This window comes from Chlorocebus sabaeus, chromosome 24, assembly GCF_047675955.1.
Source record: "Chlorocebus sabaeus isolate Y175 chromosome 24, mChlSab1.0.hap1, whole genome shotgun sequence".
NCBI classification, from domain to species: domain Eukaryota; kingdom Metazoa; phylum Chordata; class Mammalia; order Primates; family Cercopithecidae; genus Chlorocebus; species Chlorocebus sabaeus.
This window is the reverse complement of record NC_132927.1, coordinates 80,183,018-80,202,721: the sequence shown is the minus strand read 5'-3', so window position 1 is coordinate 80,202,721 and position 19,704 is coordinate 80,183,018. Positions and strand designations below refer to the sequence as shown.

At 43.2% G+C, this 19,704-nt stretch overlaps 1 protein-coding gene and 1 non-coding gene across 3 annotated transcripts in view; both read left to right on the top strand.

The window, feature by feature from the left end:
- PPP1R13B (protein phosphatase 1 regulatory subunit 13B) overlaps positions 1 to 19,704 on the top strand; it is a 122,342-nt gene that overhangs the window by 55,425 nt on the left and 47,213 nt on the right. For both annotated transcript variants that reach the window (XM_007987958.3, XM_007987959.3), the window contains exons 2-3: positions 3,072 to 3,219; positions 13,872 to 13,991. In XM_007987958.3, the coding sequence (XP_007986149.3) occupies positions 3,072 to 3,219; positions 13,872 to 13,991 (268 nt within the window). The remainder of the gene's footprint in view (positions 1 to 3,071; positions 3,220 to 13,871; positions 13,992 to 19,704) is intronic.
- Positions 3,239 to 3,317, top strand: LOC119619171 (small nucleolar RNA SNORD51). Its single transcript, XR_005235604.1, has one exon. It is a non-coding gene; the product is annotated as a small nucleolar RNA SNORD51 (small nucleolar RNA).

The following is a 19,704-nucleotide window of genomic DNA, read 5'->3' as shown; positions in this document are numbered from 1 at the left end:
GCAACCTCCGCCCCCCTGGAGTTCAAGTGATTCTCATACCTCAGCCTCCTGAGTAGCTGGGACTAGAGGCGCGGGCCACCACGCCTGGCTAATTTTTTGTATTTTTAGTAGAGACAGTATTTTGCCATGTTGGCCAGGCTGGTCTCAAATTCCTGATCTCACATGGTCCGCCCACCTTGGCCTCCCAGAGTGCTGGGATTACAGGCGTGGGCCACTGCGCCTGGATGAAAAAAAAATCTTAACAACAAACTGAAATTATATACTTAGTCGAATTCAGAGATTTTAAGGTCTGGCTCTGTTGCCCAGGCTAGAGTGCAGAGGCGCGATTGTAAGCTGCACTGCACCTTCAAATTCCTGGGATCAAGTGATCCTCCCACCTCAGCCTTCGTCTGAGACCACTGTCGTGAGCTACCATTCCTGGCCTGTTTCTGACCTTTTATCGAAGATTAGACAGAAATGATTTTTAAAAATCTTTGGTTTAAATTTTACTTTATTCATTTATTTTTATTTATTATATTTTTTTGAGATGGAGTCTTGCTCTGTCACCCAGGCTGGAGTGCAGTGGTGCGATTTTGGCTCACTGCAACCCCATGCCTCCCAGGTTTCAGTGGTCCTCCTGCCCCAGCCTCCTGAGTAGTTGTTCTGCTGTGCCTGGCTAATTTTTTTTTTTTTTTTTTTTGAGATGGAGTCTCGCTCTGTCACCCAGGCTGGAGTGTGGTGGCACAGTCTTGGCTCACTGCAACCTCCGCCTCCTGGGTTCAAGCGTGTCCCCTGCCTCAGCCTCCCGAGTAGCTGGGATTATAGGCATGCACCACAATGCCTGGCTAATTTTATTTGTATTTTCTCCATGTTGGTCAGGCTGGTCTCGAACTCACGACCTCAGGTGATCCATCCACCTCGGCCTCCCAGAGTGCTGGGATTACAGGCGTGAGCCACCGCACCTGGCCTGCAGCTGGCTAATTTTTGTATTTCTTTTTTTATCAGAGTTGGGCTTTCACCATGTTGGCCAGGCTGGTCTTGAACTCCTGATCTCAGGTGATCCACCCACCTTGGCCTCGCAAAGTGCTGGGATTACAGATGAGAGCCACGATGCCCGGCCTAATTTTTACTTTAGGTGTATTGTTGTGTTTTTTTTGAGACGGAGTCTTGCTCTGTCGCCCAGGCTGGAGTGTGGTGGTGCGAAATAGGCTCACTGCGAGCTCCGCCTCCCGGGTTCATGCCATTCTCCTGCCTCAGCCACCTGAGTAGCTGGGACTACAGGTGCCCGCCACCACGCCCAGCTGATTTTCTTTTTTTTTTTTTGTATTTTGTTTAGTAGAGACGGGGTTTCACCGTGTTAGCCAGGATAGTGTTGATCTCCTGACCTCGTGATCTGCCCGCCTTGGCCTCCCAAAGTCCTGGGATTACAGGTGTGAGCTACCGCGCCCAGCTAGGTGTATTGTTTTTAAAGTATCTCTTTCATTGTTCCACTGAGGAAAAGAAAAAAGAGAAAACATTTTCCTTCCAGTATGATGTCTTAAGATGCTAGATCAAAGTGTTAGTATTTTTTTTGAAATTAAAAAAAAAAAAAAAAAAAAAAAAGGCCAGGCACAGTGGCTCACGCCTGTAATCCAGCACTTTGGGAGGCCAAGGCAGGCGGATTACTTGAGGTCAGGAGTTCGAGATCAGCCTGGTCAATATGGCAAAAACCTGTCTCTACTAAAAATACAAAATAAAATCAACTGGGCATGGTGGTGTATGCGCCTGTAATCACAGCTGCTCACAGAAGGCTGAGGCAGGAAAATTGCTTGAACCAGGAGGCAGAGGTTGCAGTGAGCCAAGATCGTGACATTGCGCTCTAGCCTGGGCGACAGAGTGGGACTCTGTCTCAAGAAAAACAAAAAAACAATTAAAACACCAGGTGTAGTGGCTCACATCTGTAATCCCAGCACTTTGGGAGGCCAAGGCAGGAGGGTTGCTTGAACTCAGGAGTTTGAGACCAGCGTGGGCAGCATGGCAATACCCTGTCTCTACAGAAAATACAAAAATTAGCTGGACATGGTGGCACATGCCTGGAGTCCCAGCTTACTTGGGAGGCCGAGGCAGGAGGATCTCTGGAGTCTGGGAGGCAGAAGTTGCAGTCAGCCAAGATCACGCCACTGCACTCCAGCCTGGATGACGGAGTGAGACCCTGTCTCAAAAAAATGAAATGAGGCCAGGCGGTTTTTATTTTTTCGAATACACTATAATGTATTTTTTCTGTTTAAGGGTCGTTTATTTTTCTTTTACTGTGATATATTAATACACTTCCCTGGCCAATTTCTTTTAAGGAATTGGATTTTTGGTCTTTTTATTATCATTTTTTTAGGAGCGCTTTATGTATTGAGGGGATTAGCTATTTATTTGTAATATGAGTTGCAAATATTTTCACCTGCCTTGTTTTTTTGGTTTATAAGAGATTCTTATATTTAATATACTTGAATATCAATCTTTTTAAAAATAGTGTCTGGTTTTTGAGTCATAGTTAGAAACAACATCTATACTCCAAGGCTATAAAAGGGAATTTACCCAGGTTTTATTCTGGACTTTTTATGGTTTTAGGGTTTGTATCTAAATATTTGATCTATTAGGAAATTATGCTGGTGTACGATATATGGTATGAAACCATTTTTTTTCCAGATGGATATGTTTTGCTCAAACATCACTCATTGTATAGTTGTTTTCCCTCCTTGATTTTTGAGATACCTCCCTCCTCATTTGCCATTTTTTTCATGGGTAATTGGGTCTATTTCTGGGATATGACTTTGCCCCATTGATCTATATATGTACTGGTGCCTTGTTGTTTTGAGGCTTTATAATGATCTGGTAGTGCTCTTTCTTTTCTATTACTCTCCTCGTTTGGAATTTTCCTGACTTGTCTTTTTCATCTTGTAGGTGAACTTTAGAATCAGCTTATCTTTTATTATTTCCAGAAAAGAATCCTGTTGGCATTTTGGGGGCAGGGGGTGGGTAGAGGGATCACTTTAAATTTATAGATTAATCTCTTTGTGATAAGGAATCTTAAGTTGTAGCTTTAATATTTTCTCTTACAGATGATATTAACCGTTTTCTTGAGCAACAATGAACAGATTTTAACAGAAGTTCCTATAACACCAGAAACAACCTGTCGAGATGTTGTAGAATTTTGCAAGGAACCTGGAGAAGGCAGCTGCCATTTAGCTGAAGTATGGAGGGGAAATGGTATGTATTAGGTCCTGTGAAGGTTGTTACATGAATAAAATCAGATCACCATCTTTTAGCTAGCTTGTGATGGATTTGCTTTTTTTCTGATAAACCTGGGGGAAAAAAGGTACTAAGGGATAAAAGGTACCAAGTACCTAAAAAAGTAACTAAGTACATATAATTTAGTATTTATCAAATGGAAAATATTGCTTCTAGTTCTTAGTTATCTGTGGTAATAAAAAATTGAGTAATTAAAATAAATGTAATTATATTGCACGGGACTGACTTTTACAAAATGCTTTTTTATATACTTTTTTTTTTTTTGAGACAGGTTCTCACTCTTATCTCCCATGCCAGAGTGATAGATGTTTGGGTTGTCTCTTTTTTTTTTTTTTTTTGGCTGTTATGAATAACGCTTCTATGAACTTTCATGTACAAATTGTTTTTGTTTTTTGTTTTCTGACACGGAGTCTTTCTCTATTCCCCGGGCTGGAGTGCAGTGGCATGCTTTTGGTTCACTGCAACCTCCGCCTCCTGGGTTCAAACGATTCTTGTGCCTCAGCCTCCCAAGTAGCTGGGGCTACAGGCGCGCACCACCACGCCTGGCTAACTTTTTGTATTTTCAGTAGAGTTGGGATTTTGCCATGTTGCCCAGTCTGGTCTTGAACTCCTGAGCTCAGGCAGTCCACCCACCCTGGCCTCCCAAAGTGCTTGGATTACAGGCATGAGCCACCGTGCCTGGCAATGTACAAGTTTTTGTGTGGACGTATATTTTCATATCTCTTAGGTATAAACGTAGGAATTTCTGGGTCATATGGTAATTCTGTGTTTAATCTTTTCAACAATCACCAGATTGTTTTCTAATGCAATTGTTTCATTTTACATTCCCTACAGCAGTATATGATGTGGAGAATTTCTCCACATTCTCATCAACACTTGATACTATCTGCTTGATTTTAGCCATCCTAGTAGTTGTGAAGATATGTCTTACTGTGATTTTCATTTGCATTTCCCTAATGACTAATGATGGTGAAAATCTTTTCATGTGCATATTGGCCATTTATGTATCTTCTTTGGAGAAATGTCTATTCAGTTCCTTTGCCTATTTTTTTTTTTCTTTTTTTAAGACAATGTCTTTCTTTATTGCCCAGGCTGGAGTACAGTGGCACAATCCTGGCTCGCTGCAACCTCTATCTTCTGGGCTCAAGCAGTGCTCCCACCTCAGCCTCCCATGTAGCTGGGACTACAGGCATGCAACACCATGCCCAACTAATTTTTGTAGAAACAGGATTTTGCCATTGTTGCCCAGGATGGTAACTTCTGGGCTCAAGTGATCCACTGCCTTGACCTCCCAAAGTGCTGGGATTACAGGTGTGAACCACCACACCCCACTCCATTGCCCATTTTAAAAATGGGTTGTCTTTGTAGTACTGAACTGTAGAAGTTCTTTATGTATTCTAGATACAAGTCCCTTATAGATATATAAATTACAATTTTTCTTTTTGCAAGGTTTTGTGCTTTTAATATTATACTTAGAATTCAGATTAAAGAATTTTAAGGATACATGGAGAAAAACTTGACTTTGATAAACATTGGACTATTATAAATTAGAAGTAAAAGGACAGGTCCTCAATTATTAGCCTAATGACAGCTACAGGAAGCAGGCAGTTAAGTAATTGTAATTAATGTGGTTTTTTTTTTTTTTTTTTTGAAACGGAGTCTCGCTCTGTCGTCCAGGCTGGAGTGCAGTAGCGCAATCTTGGCTAACTGCAACCTCCACCTCACGGGTTCACACCATTCTCCTGCCTTAGCCTCCCGAGTAGCTGGGACTACAGGCGCCCGCCACCACGCCCACTAACTATTTGTATTTTTAGTAGAGATGGGGTTTCACCATGTTAGACAGGATGGTCGCAATCTCCTGACCTCGTGATCTGCCCGCCTCGGCCTCCCAAAGTGCTGGGATTACAGGCGTGAGCCACTGCGCCCAGAATTAACGTTTTTAAGGGGAGCAGTGTTAGAGCCTGATCATTAATTCCATTGTTTTTCTTCTCTAGCCTCTTAGCACTTTTGTTCTCTGTTACTTGTTATCACTTCTAATTCCTCATCTGCCTTCCCATTGTAAGGGAATAAAATTTTTACATAAGTATTATAGCCCTAAATGGTCTATGGCCTTTTGAGAATGCTTATCTCCCTCTTATGAGTCACTCAGTTGGTGCCATCCTTGTCTCCCGGCCCATCTCAAATCATAACTCTTAGTTTTACCTCCTCGAGAATGAGGACTAGCACCCTGGAGCACAGAGTCACAGCACAGTACATTTACCGTGGCTTCTGTACCTGTCCCTTCATTGTCTAGAACAACCCATAGGAGCTTGGCTAACATCTGTTTATTCTTTGCCTCTCATCCCTTCCATGAATCTCAAAGGGTATTAGTGTCCCTGTGCTCTAATACTGTTGTAGTATTTATCAAAACATGATATAGGCCGGGCACAGTGGCTCATGCCTCTCTAATCCCAGCACTTTAGGAGGCCAAGGCGGGTGGATTACTTGAGGCCAGGAGTTGGAGACCAGCCTGGCCAGCATGGCAAAACCCCATCTCTACTAAAAATATAAAAATTAGCCAGGCATGGTGGCACATGGCTGGTAGTCCCAGCTTCTTGGGAGGCAGGAGAATCCCTTGAACCCTGGAGGTGGAGGTTGCAATGAGCTGAGAGTGTGCCACTGCACTCCAGCCTGGCAGAGCGAGACTCTGTCTCAAAAAAAAAACAAAACAGAAAATACAATATAGTAGTAGTTTTCATCTCTATCCTGTTGAACTAAAATTCCTAAAGGCAGGAACTTGTCTGTTGTTCACCATTATATCCCCAGTGCCCAGCCTAGTGTTCGTAGAAGGCACTTAGTGAACACAGATTAGTAAGTAAAATGGCCAACAAAGCTGGGTCTAGGAAGAAGAGAAGGTAACTTCCAGTGGATGCCATCAAAGGGAGAGGGAAAGCACTGTAACAGCCTTTCTCAATCCTTTTACCTAGAGGAACCCTTACAGAGTTTTTTTTTTTTTTTTTTTTTTTTTTTAAGGTTTCAGACAACCCTCACATAAAACTTAATTGCACCTGGGTGCTGTGGCTCACTCCTGTAATCCCAACACTTTGGGAGGCCGAGGCGGTTGGATCACCTGAGGTCAGGGGTTTGAGACCAGCCTGGCCAACATGGTGAAACCCCGTCTCTACTAAAAATACAAAAAATTAGCTGGGCGTGGCGGTAGGCACCTGTAATCCCTGCTACTTGGGAGGCTGAGGCAGGAGAATCGCTTGAACCTGGGAGGTGGAGGTTGCAGTGAGCCGAAATCACACCATTGCACTCCAGCCTGGGCAACAAGAGTGAAACTTCGTCTGAAAAAAAAAAAAAACTTCTGCACCCGTAACTGCTGACATTCGTATGATCAGTATGTCGTAGATAGAATCCTTCAACAGTAATTATCAGTGCTTTCTAGTAGAGCTAGTTCACTGTGGATCTGTGCATTATTTTGCTAAGGTTGCCATAACAAAGTGCCACAGACTGGGTGGCTTAAACAACAATAATTTATTTTCTCACAGTGATGGAGGCTAGAAGTCTGAGACGAAGGTGTCAGCAGGCTTGGTTTATTCTGAAGACTCCTTGACTTGTAGATGGTTGTCTTCTCTTGCCTGTGTCTTCCCTCCATGCCTGTCTGTGGACAAACCTCTTCTTGTAAGGACACTAGTCATATTGGATTAGGGGCCACTTTGATGACTTCATTTTTTAAAAATCCTGTCCCCAAATATAGTTACATTTCGAGGTACTTGAGGTCAGGACTGCAGTTTCACGGGGACACACTTCAGCCTGTAACAGTCTGTTAATTTGGCCAGGTTATGATGTATAGGGTTGTTAGTCCATTTTCATACTGCTATAAAGAACTGCCAGAAACAGGGTAATTTATGAAGGAAAAAGGTTTAATTTGCTCACAGTTCTGCATGGCTGGAGAGGCCTCAGGAAACTTACAATCATGGCAGAAGGCAAAGGGGAAGCAGGGCACCTTCTTCACAAGGTGGCAGTAAGGAGAAATGTCAAGTGAGGGGAAGAGTCCCTTCTAAAACCATCAGTTTTCATGGGAACTCACTGTCATGAGGAGCCACCTGCGTGATTACAGTGACCTCCATCTGGTCTCTCCCTTGACATGTGGGGATTATGGGGATTATAATTCAAGATGAGATTTGGATGGGGACATAAAACCTAACCAGATCAGCAGTGTTTTTCCTTTTCTTTCCTTCCCTTCCCCTCCCCTCCCCTCCCTTTCCCTTTTCTATGACAGAGTCTCACCCTGTCACCCAGGCTGGAGCACAGTGGTGCTATCTCAGCTCACTGCAACCTCTGCCTCCCAGGTTCCAGTGATTCTTCTGCCTCAGCAATCATGGCTCACTGCAGCCTCAAGCTCCTGGACTCAAGCAATCCTCCTGCCTCAGCCTCTCTAGTAGCTGGGACTACGGATGTGTGCCACCACACCCTGCTAATTAAAAAAAAAAAAAAAAAGGCCAGACTTGGTGGCTCATGCCTATAATCCCAGCCCTTTGGGAGGCTGAGGTGGGCGGATCATGAGGTCAGGAGATCGAGGCCATCCTGGCTAACACAGTGAAACCACGTCTCTACTACAAATAAAATTAGGCGGGCATAGGTGGTGCACGCCTGTAGTCCCAGCTATTTGGGAGGCTGAGGCAGGAGAATGGCGTAAAACCCGGGAGGTGGAGCTTGCAGTGAGCCGAGGTCACGCCACTAACTCCAGCCTGGGCAACACAGCGAGACTGTGTCTCAAAAAAAATGTAGCAATTAAGTCTCACTGTGTTTCCCAGACTGGTCTTGAACTCCTAGGCTCAAGTGATACTCCTGCCTCCCGAAGTGCTGGGATTCAGGTGTGAGCCACCATTCCCAGTCCTTAGGGTTTTTTTTTTTTTTTTTTTTAAATATATGCCAGCTTTTCAATGCTTCTTGATAGAGCACATGAGCTGATATTAACTTGTTTTTTTTTTTTAAGACAGAGTCTCACTCTGTCACCCATACTGGAGTGCATGGAGTGCAGTAGCACGATCTCAGCTCTCGGCAACCTCTGCCTCGGTTCAAGCAGTTCTGCCTCAGCCTCCTGAGTAGCTGGAACCACAGGCATGCGCCACCACACCCGGCTAATTTTTGTGTTTTTAGTAGAGATGGGGTTTCACCATGTTGTCCAGGCTGTTCTTGAACTCCTAACCTCAGGTGGTCCATCTGCCTTAGCCTCCCAAAGTGCTGGGATTACAGGCATGAACCACCACACCCAGCCTGATATAAACATCTTGATTATGTAAAAGATTAGTTTTGTAATCCCATCTCTTTGGGCAGCCGAGGAAGGGTGGATCACTTGAGTTCAGGAATTCAAGACTAGCCTGGCCAACATGGTGAACCCTATCTCTACAAAAAAATTCAAACAATTAACTGGTGTAGGCCGGGCGCGGTGACTCATCCCTGTAATCCCAGCACTTTGGGAAGCCAAGGTGGGCGGATCACCTGAGGTCAGGAGTTCAAGACCAACCTGACCAACATGATGAAACCCTGTCTCTACTAAAAATACAAAAAATTAGCCAGGTGTGTTGGCTCATGCCTGTAATCCCAGCTACTTGGGAGGCTGAGGCAGGAGAATCGCTTGAACTCAGGAGGTGGAGGTTGCAGTGAGCCGAGATCATGCCATTGCACTCCAGCCTGGGCAACAAGAGTGAAAACTCTGTCTCAAAAAAAAAAAAAAAGGTGGACGTGGTGGTGCATGCCTGTGGTCCCAGCTACTCAGGAGGCTGAGGTGGGAGGATCGCTTGAGCCAGGGTGGAGGTTGCAGTGAGCTGAGATCGTGTCATTGCACTCCAGCCTGGGCAACAGAGTAAAACTCTGTCTCAAAAAAAAAAAAAAAAAAAATTTAATGGAATAACGTAGCTTGATAACCATTTGAGGGTTCAGGTCTGTGAAATAGAGGGGAATCATGAGAATCTTTCTTGTTTAAATAACCAAAATAAACTGAAAAATTAGGACAATGAATGTACAAGATTCAAACCAATGTCAATAATTAAGACTGACCGAAATGGTGCATAAGGTTTGTGCTTTGAAGCACTCCTTCTGCTCCAAATTCATAAGAAACTAAGTTTCAGAGAAAATATATAAAAACTAAAAAGACATTCTCACATTAAAAAAATAAATAGATGACAATGAAGAGTAGCCTTTCTGTGGAGCAAAAGTGCAAGACAGTGAACAGGACCAAAACTGTGGTTCTGCTGGCCTCTACTGGACATAGGCCACGGGGCTGGGAGTTGGGTTCCTGTGGAGCAGCCGGGCTAAAGGTGTGTTCTACCTGAGTTAAGCCACCTGAGTTGACTCCACCTGAGTTAAGCCAAGGCCAGGCTTCACTACTTGGTGCTGGAGTTACTCCTGGTAAGAATGAATATTAAATAATATAGTGCCTGTAAAGTGCTTACAACTGTGCCTCAAGTGGAACAGAGTGGGAAAAGGGGAACACAGAGAACTCCATCAATCCAAGAGAAATCAGAAAAGGGGGAAGAAAAAGAAAGGACAAGAGACTGAAAACCTGAAATAAACCAGGAGAACTAAATATAAAAATATCCATAACCATGTTAACTGTAACAGATTAAATTTGCCTATTAAGACAGAGGTACAGATTGGGTAAAAAATAAAATCCAGCTGTATGCTGCTTACAAGAGACAGACATACAAGCATAATATCATCAGAAATGTTGAAATGAAGAGAAAGGTGAAAAAGCTTTTCTGGCAACATTAATATCAGGCAAAATAAAATTTAAAGTTAAACTGTTAAGATAAAGATGGACATAACAAAAGGAGTGATGTATCAAGAAGCTTAAACAGTCATGAGTAGATGTACATTTAACAACGTAAACTGAAAAATATAAAGTCAAAATTTATAAAATTAGGAGGAATTTTGCAAATCCACCGTCAAAATGGGAGATCTGTAGGCATGTATCTATTAGAAATTAGTAGATCAAACAGTCAAAATAAGATAGGGAAGAACTGAGCAACACTATTAACAGGGTTTATTTATTAAGTACAGTTGAACCTTGAACAGCATGGAGGCTGGGGACACCAAACCACTGTGCAGTTGAAAAACAAGTGTAACTTTTGATTCTTCCAGAACTTAACTGCTAGTAGCCTTTTGTTGACCAGAAGCTTTACTGATAACATAAATCACCAATTAATACATTTTATATGTCATATGTGTTATATACTTTATTATAATAAAATAAGCTAGAGAAAAGAAAATGTTAAGAAAATCACAAGGAAAAGAAAATGTATTTACAATTCATTCAGTGTAAGTGGATCATCATAAAGGTCTTCATCCTTCATGGTTGTTTGGGTTTTTTTTTTTTTTTTTTTTTTGAGACAGAGTTGTGCTCTGTCACCCAGGCTGGAGTGCAGTGGCGCAATCTCAGCACACTGTATCGTCTGCCTCCCGGGTTCAAGTGATTCTCCTGTCTCAGCCTCCCAAGTAGCTGGGATTACAGGTGTGCACCATCACGCCCAGCTAATTTTTTGTATTTTTAGTAGAGATGGGGTTTTGCCATGTTGGCCAGGCTGGTCTGGAATTCCTGGCCTCAAGTGATCTGCCCACCTTGGCCTCCCAAAGTGCTGGGATTACAGGTGTGAGCTGCCACACCTGGCCCTCATCTTCATGTGAATTAGGCTGAGGGAGGAGGAAGAGGAAGGGTCAGTCTTGCCGTCTCAGGTGGCAGAGGTGGAAGAAAATTCACATGTGAATGGACCTCTGCAGTTCAGACCTGTGTTCAAGGATGAAGTGTATACAGTATGCCACAGCTGTGTAAGATGTTGGTGTTAGGGGAAAGTGGATGAAGGATATACAGGAACTCTTTGTACTATCTTGGTAACTTCTATAAATTTCAAATTATTCCAAAATAAAACAATTACGTTTAAATGATAATGAGCACATGTAAAACAGAAAATCAAGTTCAGAGGATAAATTAAGATGAGCAAGACCTCCATGGTGAGACGTTTTAAGACATCATTGAAGAATACAAGATGCATGAAAAAAATGGAGGCACACAATCATGTTCATGGCCCAGAAAACTTGGTATCGGAAAGATATTAGGTCTCCCCATGTTTATTTATACATCAATTAATATGGTTCCAGTCAAAATTCTACCTTTTTAAAAAAGATCTGGACAAAAAGGGATGAGAAATACTAAGACAATTTTGAAACTAAGCCATGTGAGGGAAATTGATCTACCAGGTAGCAAGACTTACTACAAAATGAAAGTAATTAAGGTTGTGGTATTGTCACAGTGATAGGTGGATAGCCGATGAAATAGAAGAGACAGCTCAGAAAGATCCCATGTACATACGACATCCTGCTACATATTAGAGGTGACAATTACTTGGCGGTGGAGAATGGATAGACTATTCAATAAATGATACTGGGACCATTGATTATTCAAGTAGGAAAAAATAAAATCAGATCTTTATGCCAAATGCAGAAATAAATTCCATAAAGACAGTGAAAACCTGTACTTTAAAATTTGTAGAAAGAACATAAGAGAATATCTTTTTTACCTTGGAGTAGAATAGGATTTATCATACCAAAAACTCAAACTAAAATTGGAAAAGATTGATAACTGCTTACATTTAAATTTTTTAAACTTCTATACAAAAATGATACCAACAAAATTAATAGGCAAGTTTATTTTCAGTATATGTAACCAACATGAGATTAGTATCCAGAGTATAAAGAACTCCTTTAAATCACTAAGAAAGAACCCAGATTCCCCCTGCCCCAACACCCCCGAGATGGAGTCTTGCTCTGTCGCCCAGGCTATAGTGCAGTGACTCGATTTTGGCTCACTGCAACCTACACCTCGGGTTCAAGCGATTCTTCTGCCTCAGCCTCCTGAGTAGCTAGGACTACAGGCACCTCCCACCATGCCTGGCTAATTTTTGTATTTTTAGTAGAGATGGGGTTTCACCAGATTGGCCAGGCTGGTCTCGAACTCCTGACCCCAGGCAATCTGCCCACCTTGGCCTCCCAAAGTGCTAGAATTATAGGCGTGAGCCACCCCGCCCAGCCACAATCCAGATTTTTGAAAAATAGGCATAGTATCTGAGACAGTTCACAGAGAAGCAAAATGGAATGCATTATAAATATAAAAGTGGTTCTTTTAAATTCAACAACTGGGTTAGTGCTCTTCTCAAGTAATTGGTGAGATATTGGCCAGGCACAGTGGCTCACACCTGTAATCCCAGCACTTTAGGAGGCTGAGGCAGGCAGATCGCTTGAACCCAGCATTTGGAGACTAACCCAGGCAACATGGCAAAACCCCATCCCTACAAAAAATACAAAAATTATCCAGGCATGGTGGCACGTGCCTGTAGTTTCAGCTACTTGGGAGGCTGAGGTGGGAGGATCACATGATCCTGGCAGGTGGAGACTGCCGTGAACTGAGATCGTACCACTGCACTCCAGCCTGGGTGGCAGAGCAAAAACCCTGTCTCAAAAAAAAGAAAGAAGTGTGAGATTGTGAGTAAGCTTTGATTTTTAAAATACATTTAGTTCTATAGGATTTTATTTTTATTTACTTGGTACTGACAGACATTCACAATAATGTTGCCTGAGTCGCCAGGAAGTGCCCTGTCCAGCCTTCGTACCTCTGATTGCCATGCCTGACATTTTAAGGAATAACATGGCCTGGTCAATTTATGTTTCTTTCAAGAATGGGAGGCCGAGCATGGTGGCTCACACCTGTAATCCCAGCACTTCAGGAGGCCAAGGTGGGTGGATCACCTGAGGCCAGGAGGCCAAGACCAGCCTGGCCAATATGGTAAAACCCCGTCTCTCCTAAAAAGACAAAAATTAGCTGGGCATGGTGGCAGGCGCCTGTAATCCTAGCTACTCAGGAGGCTGAGGCAGGAGAATCTCTCAAACCCTGGAGGCAGAGGTTGTAGTGAGCCAAGATTGCACTTCAGCCTAAGTGATAAGAGCAAAACTGTCTCAAAAAAAAAATAGGCTGGGTGCGGTGGGTCACGCCTTTAATCCCAGCACTTTAGGAGGCCAAGGTGGGTGGATCACCTGGGGTCGGGAGTTTGAGACCAGCCTAACTAACATGGTGAAACCCTCTCTCTACTAAATACAAAAAATTAGCTGGGCGTGTTGGTGCGTGCCTGTAATTTCAGCTACTTGGGAGGCTGAGGCAGGACTCTCTTGAACCCAGAGGCGGAGGTTGCAGTGAGCCAAGATGGTGCCGCTGCACTCCAGCCTTGGCAGCAAGAGCAAAACCCCATCTCAAAACAAACGAACAAAAAAACAAATGGGAGACACAATGCTTTGTGATAAATAAATTTTGTAAAGGGCATGTTTCAATGTTCCCTATTTAATGTTGCAAAATTGCTTTCATGGATACTTTTTGTGTTTATCTGTTGCCTAAATTATTTCCCATTCATATTGCTTTTACTCATTAATGTTGAAATTCAGTGCTTGTAATATCTTTGAATTCTAACATATAGACATGCAAGTGTGCATATATACATTCATTTAAGTTTTTTTAAAAATTTACTTTTTGTTGGAGTCATTTTAATTCTGGAGTCAAAAAGATGTGGTCTTTTTCCTAGAACGTCCCATACCCTTCGATCATATGATGTACGAACATCTTCAGAAATGGGGTCCACGGAGGGAAGAAGTGAAATTTTTCCTTCGACACGAGGACTCTCCAACTGAGAACAGTGAACAAGGTGGATAAATGCTTTCTTCCTCATTTGTTAATTTTTGCTAGAAAAGTTAATTTAAGAAAAATAGGAATAAATATTATTCACATACACCCAGCCCTGCACTTGCAAGTGGCTAGAGGGAAAGTTGGTATCTCATGTTTCTTTGGCTTCTGTTAGTGTTGTTTACCATCATGGCACTTTTGTTTTTTTTGAGACAGAGTCTCACTCTGTTGCCCAGGCTGGAGTGCAGTGGCGCAATCTTGGCTCACTGCAACCTCCACCTCTGGGGTTTAAGGTATTCTCCTGCCTTAGCCTCCCAAGTAGCTAGGACTACAGTGCATGCCACCACACCCAGCTAAGTTTTGTATTTTTGATAGAGATGGGGTTTCACCATGTTGGCCAGGCTGGGCTCGAACTCTTGACCTCAAGTGATTTGCCACACCTCAGCCTCCCAAAGTGCTGGGATTACAGGTGTCAGACACTGTACCCAGCCAATTACATCACACTTTTTAGGCATCAATGTTAATTAAACAACATACTCAGATACATAAAGGGACTTGGTGTTTAAAGGGATTGTTTTTGGTTTTTTTTTTTTTTTTTTGGAGATGGAGTCTCACTCTGTCACGCAGGCTGGAGTGCAGTGCGCAATCTTGGCTCACTGCAACCTCCACCTCCTGGGTTCAAGCAGTTCTCCTGCCTCAGTCTCCCGAGTAGTTGGGATTACAGGCACCCACCACCACGCTAAAGGGATTGTTTTTGGTTAAATAACAGATTGGTCAAACCTCTAGATTTTAAAAGTGTATAAAACCATGAAAAGACTAGAAGAAAGCTCTGGGAGATCTTTTTATTTTTAAAGTGAACAAGGCCTTTGTAGGTGTAACACTAAACCATAAAAGACAAGACTGATAAATGAATTATTTAAAACAAAGGCTGGGTGCAGTGGCTCAGGCTTGTAATTTCAGCACTTTGAAAGGCTGAGGCAGGCAGATCACTTGAGCCAAGAAGTTCGAGACCATCCTGTGAAGCATGGCAAAACCCCATCTCTACAGAAAAATTAAAAAATTAGCTGGTTATGGTGGTGGATGCCTGTAGTCTCAGCTACTTGGGAGGCTGAGGTGGGAGGCTTGATTGAGCCCAGAGATGAAGGCTACAGTGAGCCGTGATTGTGCCACCACACTCCAGCCAGCCAGGGCAACAGAGAGAGACCCTGTCTCAAAAAAATAAAAATAGGCCGGGTATGGTGGCTCACACCTATAATCCTAGCACTTTGGGAGGCCAAGGCAGGCGGATCACTTGAGGTCAGGAGTTTGTGACCAGCCTGGCCAACATGGTGAAACCCCATCTCTACTAAAAATTAGCCTGGCGTGGTGGTGTGCGCCTATGATTCTAGCTACTCAGGAGGCTGAGGCAGAAGAATTGCTTGAACCCGGGAGGCAGAGATTGTAGTGAGCCAAGATCACGCCACTGCACTCCAGCCTGGGCGACAGAGCGAGACTCCCATCTCAGAAAATATATGTAAATAAAACAAAACCAAAAATAACTGCATGGCAATAACATCTAAAAAAAAGTCAAAAGATAAATTATAAACTGGGAAGTAGCATTTATAGCTCATATTGCAAAGGGCTAATTCCCTTTACACGTAAAGAGTTCCTAAAATTTGATAAGAAAAAAGCTTGGCCAGGTGCGGTGATTCACACCTATAATCCCAGCACTTTGGGAGGCAGAGTGGGGCGGATTACCTGATGTCGAGAGTTCGAGACCAGCGTGGCCAACAAGGTGAAAACCATCTCTACTAAAAATACAAAAATTAACCAGGCATGGTGACTCGCACCTGTAGTCTCAGCTACTCGGGAGGCCGAGACAGGAGAATCACTTGAACCTGGGAGGCAGAGGTTGCAGTGAGCCTGAGATCGCACCATTGTACTCCAGCCTGGGCAACAAGAGCGAAACTCCATCTCAAAAAAAAAATAATAATAAAACTTAGTAGAATAATAGGAAAAATATATACACACACAGTTCACAGAAAAGGAAATATACATGGCCCTAGGATATATGAAAAGATATTCACCTTATTCCTAACAAAAGACATGCAGAGAAAATTATCTTGAAATACTATATTTTACCTGTCACATTGGCAAAGATTAGAACAGTTAATATCACAGTGTTGACAAGGATGCTGAGACACAGGCAGTCTTCTGCATTGCTGTGGGAGGCAGTTGGCACCTTCTATAGAAGGAAATTTGGCAATAGCTGTTAAACTTACAAAACATAAAACCTTTTACTCAGCAGTTTCATTTCTGAGAATTTATCCTAAAGCTGTGCCCTGGCACATACAAAATGCTATATAAACAGGGTTATTCACTGAGCATTGCTGGTAGACACAACCTAAATGTCCACAGGAGAGATGAGCTAAATAAATTAGGGTCCATCCACACAGCAGAATGCTCTGCAGCCGTAAATAATGAAGAACCTCTGTGCCCTGACCCAGACCATCTCCTAAACATGTTGAATGAATTAGCAAAAAGAATGTGCACACTTAGCTGCCTTTTGTGGAAAGATGACCAAAGAGTAATGTACATATATATCTGTTTGTATGTGTATATGTATAAAGCAGTTTTGAACAGATATCTACGCAACTGGGGATGTTGGCCTGGGGGTAAGGGAAAAGTGGCTGTAGATCAGAGGAGGGAGGGTTGTTGATTGTATACCTTTTTGTTCTTTTTGATTTTTGAACCATGGGAATATACTATGTATTTTTGAATTAAAATTTAAAGAAAATAAGAAAATTTTTTCTGAACACATATACACTGTATAGTTAAAAGACCTTTGGCCGGGCGCAGTGGCTCATGCCTGTAATCCCAGCACTTTGGGAGGCCAAGACAGGTGGATCACGAGGTCAGGAGATCAAGACCATCCTGGCTAACATGGTGAAATCTCGTCTCTGCTGAAAATACGAAAAAATTAGCTGGGCGTAGTGACAGGCGCCTGTAGTCCCAGCTACTCAGGAGGCTGAGGCAGGAGAATGGCATGAACCTGGGAGGTGGAGCTTGCTGTGAGCTGAGATCGCTCCACTGCACTCCAGCCTGGGCGACAGAGCAAGACTGTGTCTCAAAAAAAAAAAGACCTTTAACTTGTTATTTAACAGTGATTATGGATTACTTCTGATATTTAAAAAAATGAACTCAAGCAAATAAAAGTACAATCCTTTATAAAAGTATTATTTCTATTTTGCAAGTTATCCCTCTTTATTTGTATTTTATAGTAAAGGAAAATTTGCCCTTGGATGAGCTACTATCTACTTTTAAATCATCTTTCTGTAGCTGTAAATATTGTTATAAGGCTGTCTTTTAGAATACCATTACCTCCGGATCCAGGACACCAAGGCTCCGGGCTCAATTCTTCATCTACTTTTACCTTAGACCAGGGTCCCTCCTGTCTTCGGAACATCCACCTGAAGAGGAGGATTAGACTGGCTGACAGTTGAAGTGCTGCTTTAGTGCTAAGGATTTATTTTAACTCTCTACCTGAGCTCTGCAGATACCTATACCCTCCCTCAACTAGCTATACTTAAATAAAAAGTCTTATCTTTTACTTATTAATATGTACCTAATTCTTAATGTCCTGAGGAGAGGTTATTTTTTTCTCACTTTATAAAGTTTGGAAATCGGCCAGGCGTGGTGGCTCATGCCTGTAATCCCAGCACTTTAGGAGGCCGAGGCGGGAGGATCACGAAGTCAGGAGATTGAGACTACCCTGGCTAACATGGTGAAACCCCATCTCTACTAAAAATACAAAAAATTAGCCGGACCTGGTGGCGGGTGCCTGTAGTCACAGCTGCTGGGGAGGCTGAGGCAGGAGAATGGCGTGAACCCGGGAGGCGGAGCTTGCAGTGAGCCGAGATCGCACCACTGCACTCCAGCCTGGGGGACAGAGCGAGACTCCATCTCAAAAAATAAAATAAAATAAAGTTTGGAAATGGGCTGGGTACGGTGGCTCATGCCTGTAATCCCAGCACTTTGGGAGGCTGAGGTGAGAGGATTGCATGAGCCCAGGAGCTGTACATTCACTCTCTTTCATGTCCCGACTCAGAATTCCATCTTCCCTACCTGTAACACTCTACCCTCTGCCCCTTTACCTCTGCCTAAAAGGGTGGCATAGAGAGTAGCTTATTGGATGCTGTCTCATGTTTTGTTTTGCTTTTGCTCACTATACTCCTCCCTTCAGCTTATTAATATTCTTTTTTTCTTTTTCTTTTTCTTTCTTTCTTTCTTTTTTTTTTTTTTTAGAGACAGTCTCACTCTGTCACCAGGCTGGAGTGCAGTGGTGCAATCTCGGCTCACTGCAACCTCCACCTCCCAGATTCAAGCAGTTCCCCTGCCTCAGCCTCCTGAGGAACTGGGACTACAGGTGTGCACCACCACACCCGGCTAATTTTTTGTATTTTTAGTAGAGATGAGGTTTCACCATGTTGGTCAGGATGGTCTCAATCTCCTGACCTCATGATCTGCCCACTTTGGCCTCCCAAAGTGCTAGGATTACAGGCGTGAGCCACCACGTCCAGCCCCTGTCTCAATTTTAACTCTGTTAGTGAAGGTCCTTTTTTTTTTTTTTTTTCTTTTTTTGAGACAGGATTTCACTTGTTACCCAGGTTGGAGTGCAGTGGCGTGATCTTGGCTCACTGCAACCTCTGCCTCCTGGGCTCAAGTGATTCTCCCACTTCAGCCTTCCAAGTAGCTGGGACCAGAGGTGTGTACCACCCTGCCCGGCTAAATTTTTTGTATTTTTTTTGTAAAGATAGGGTTTCACACTGTTGCCCAGGCTGGTCTTGAACTCCTAGTCTCGAGTGATCCTCCTGCCTTGGCCTCTGAAAGTGCAGGGATTACAGGCATGAGCCACCATGCCTGGCCCTAATGCAGATGCCTTTTGGATTTTTTTTTGCTTTTGGTTTTGGTTTTTTTTTGAGACAGAGTCTCACTCTGTCGCCCAGGCTAGTGTGCAGTGGTGTTATCTCAGCCCACTGCAACCTCCCCCTCCCGGGTTCAAGCGATTCTCCTGCCTCAGCCTCCTAGGTAGCTGGGATTACAGGTGTGCGCCTCCATGCCTGGATAATTTTTGTAATTTTACTAGAGACAGGGTTTTGCCATGTTGGGCAGGCTGGTCTCAAAACTCCTGGCTTCAAGCAGCCTGCCTGCCTCAGTCTTCCAAAGTGCTGGGATTACAGGCATAAGCCACCACGCCTGGCTGTAAATGCCTTTTTGAAAACATTTTTCTCTTTTTCCCCTCTTGGTAATATGAATGCCAAATTTTTATCTTTATTTTATTTTTGAGACAGGGTCTCACTGTCACCTGGACTGGAGTGCAGTGGTGCAATCATGGTTCACTGCAGTCTCTACCTCCTAGGCTCAAGCTATTCTCCTCAGCCTCCTGAGTGGCTGGGACTACAGGCACATGTCACCATGCCTGGCTACTTTCTGTATTTTATTTTTGTAGAGACAGATTTTCGCCATGTTGCCCAGGCTGGTCTTGAATTCCTGAGCTCAAGTGATCCTCCCACCTTGAGAGAATCCCAGCACCTCCCAAAGTGCTGGGAATACAGACGTGATCCACCTTGCCCAGCCCCAAATTTTTATTTTTAATAGTGATAAAATACACATAAAATTTACCATCTTCTTCATTTTAAAGTGTTAAAAGCCTTTTGATAACAAGTCAATTTCAAGATTCTGAGATAGAATGTAAA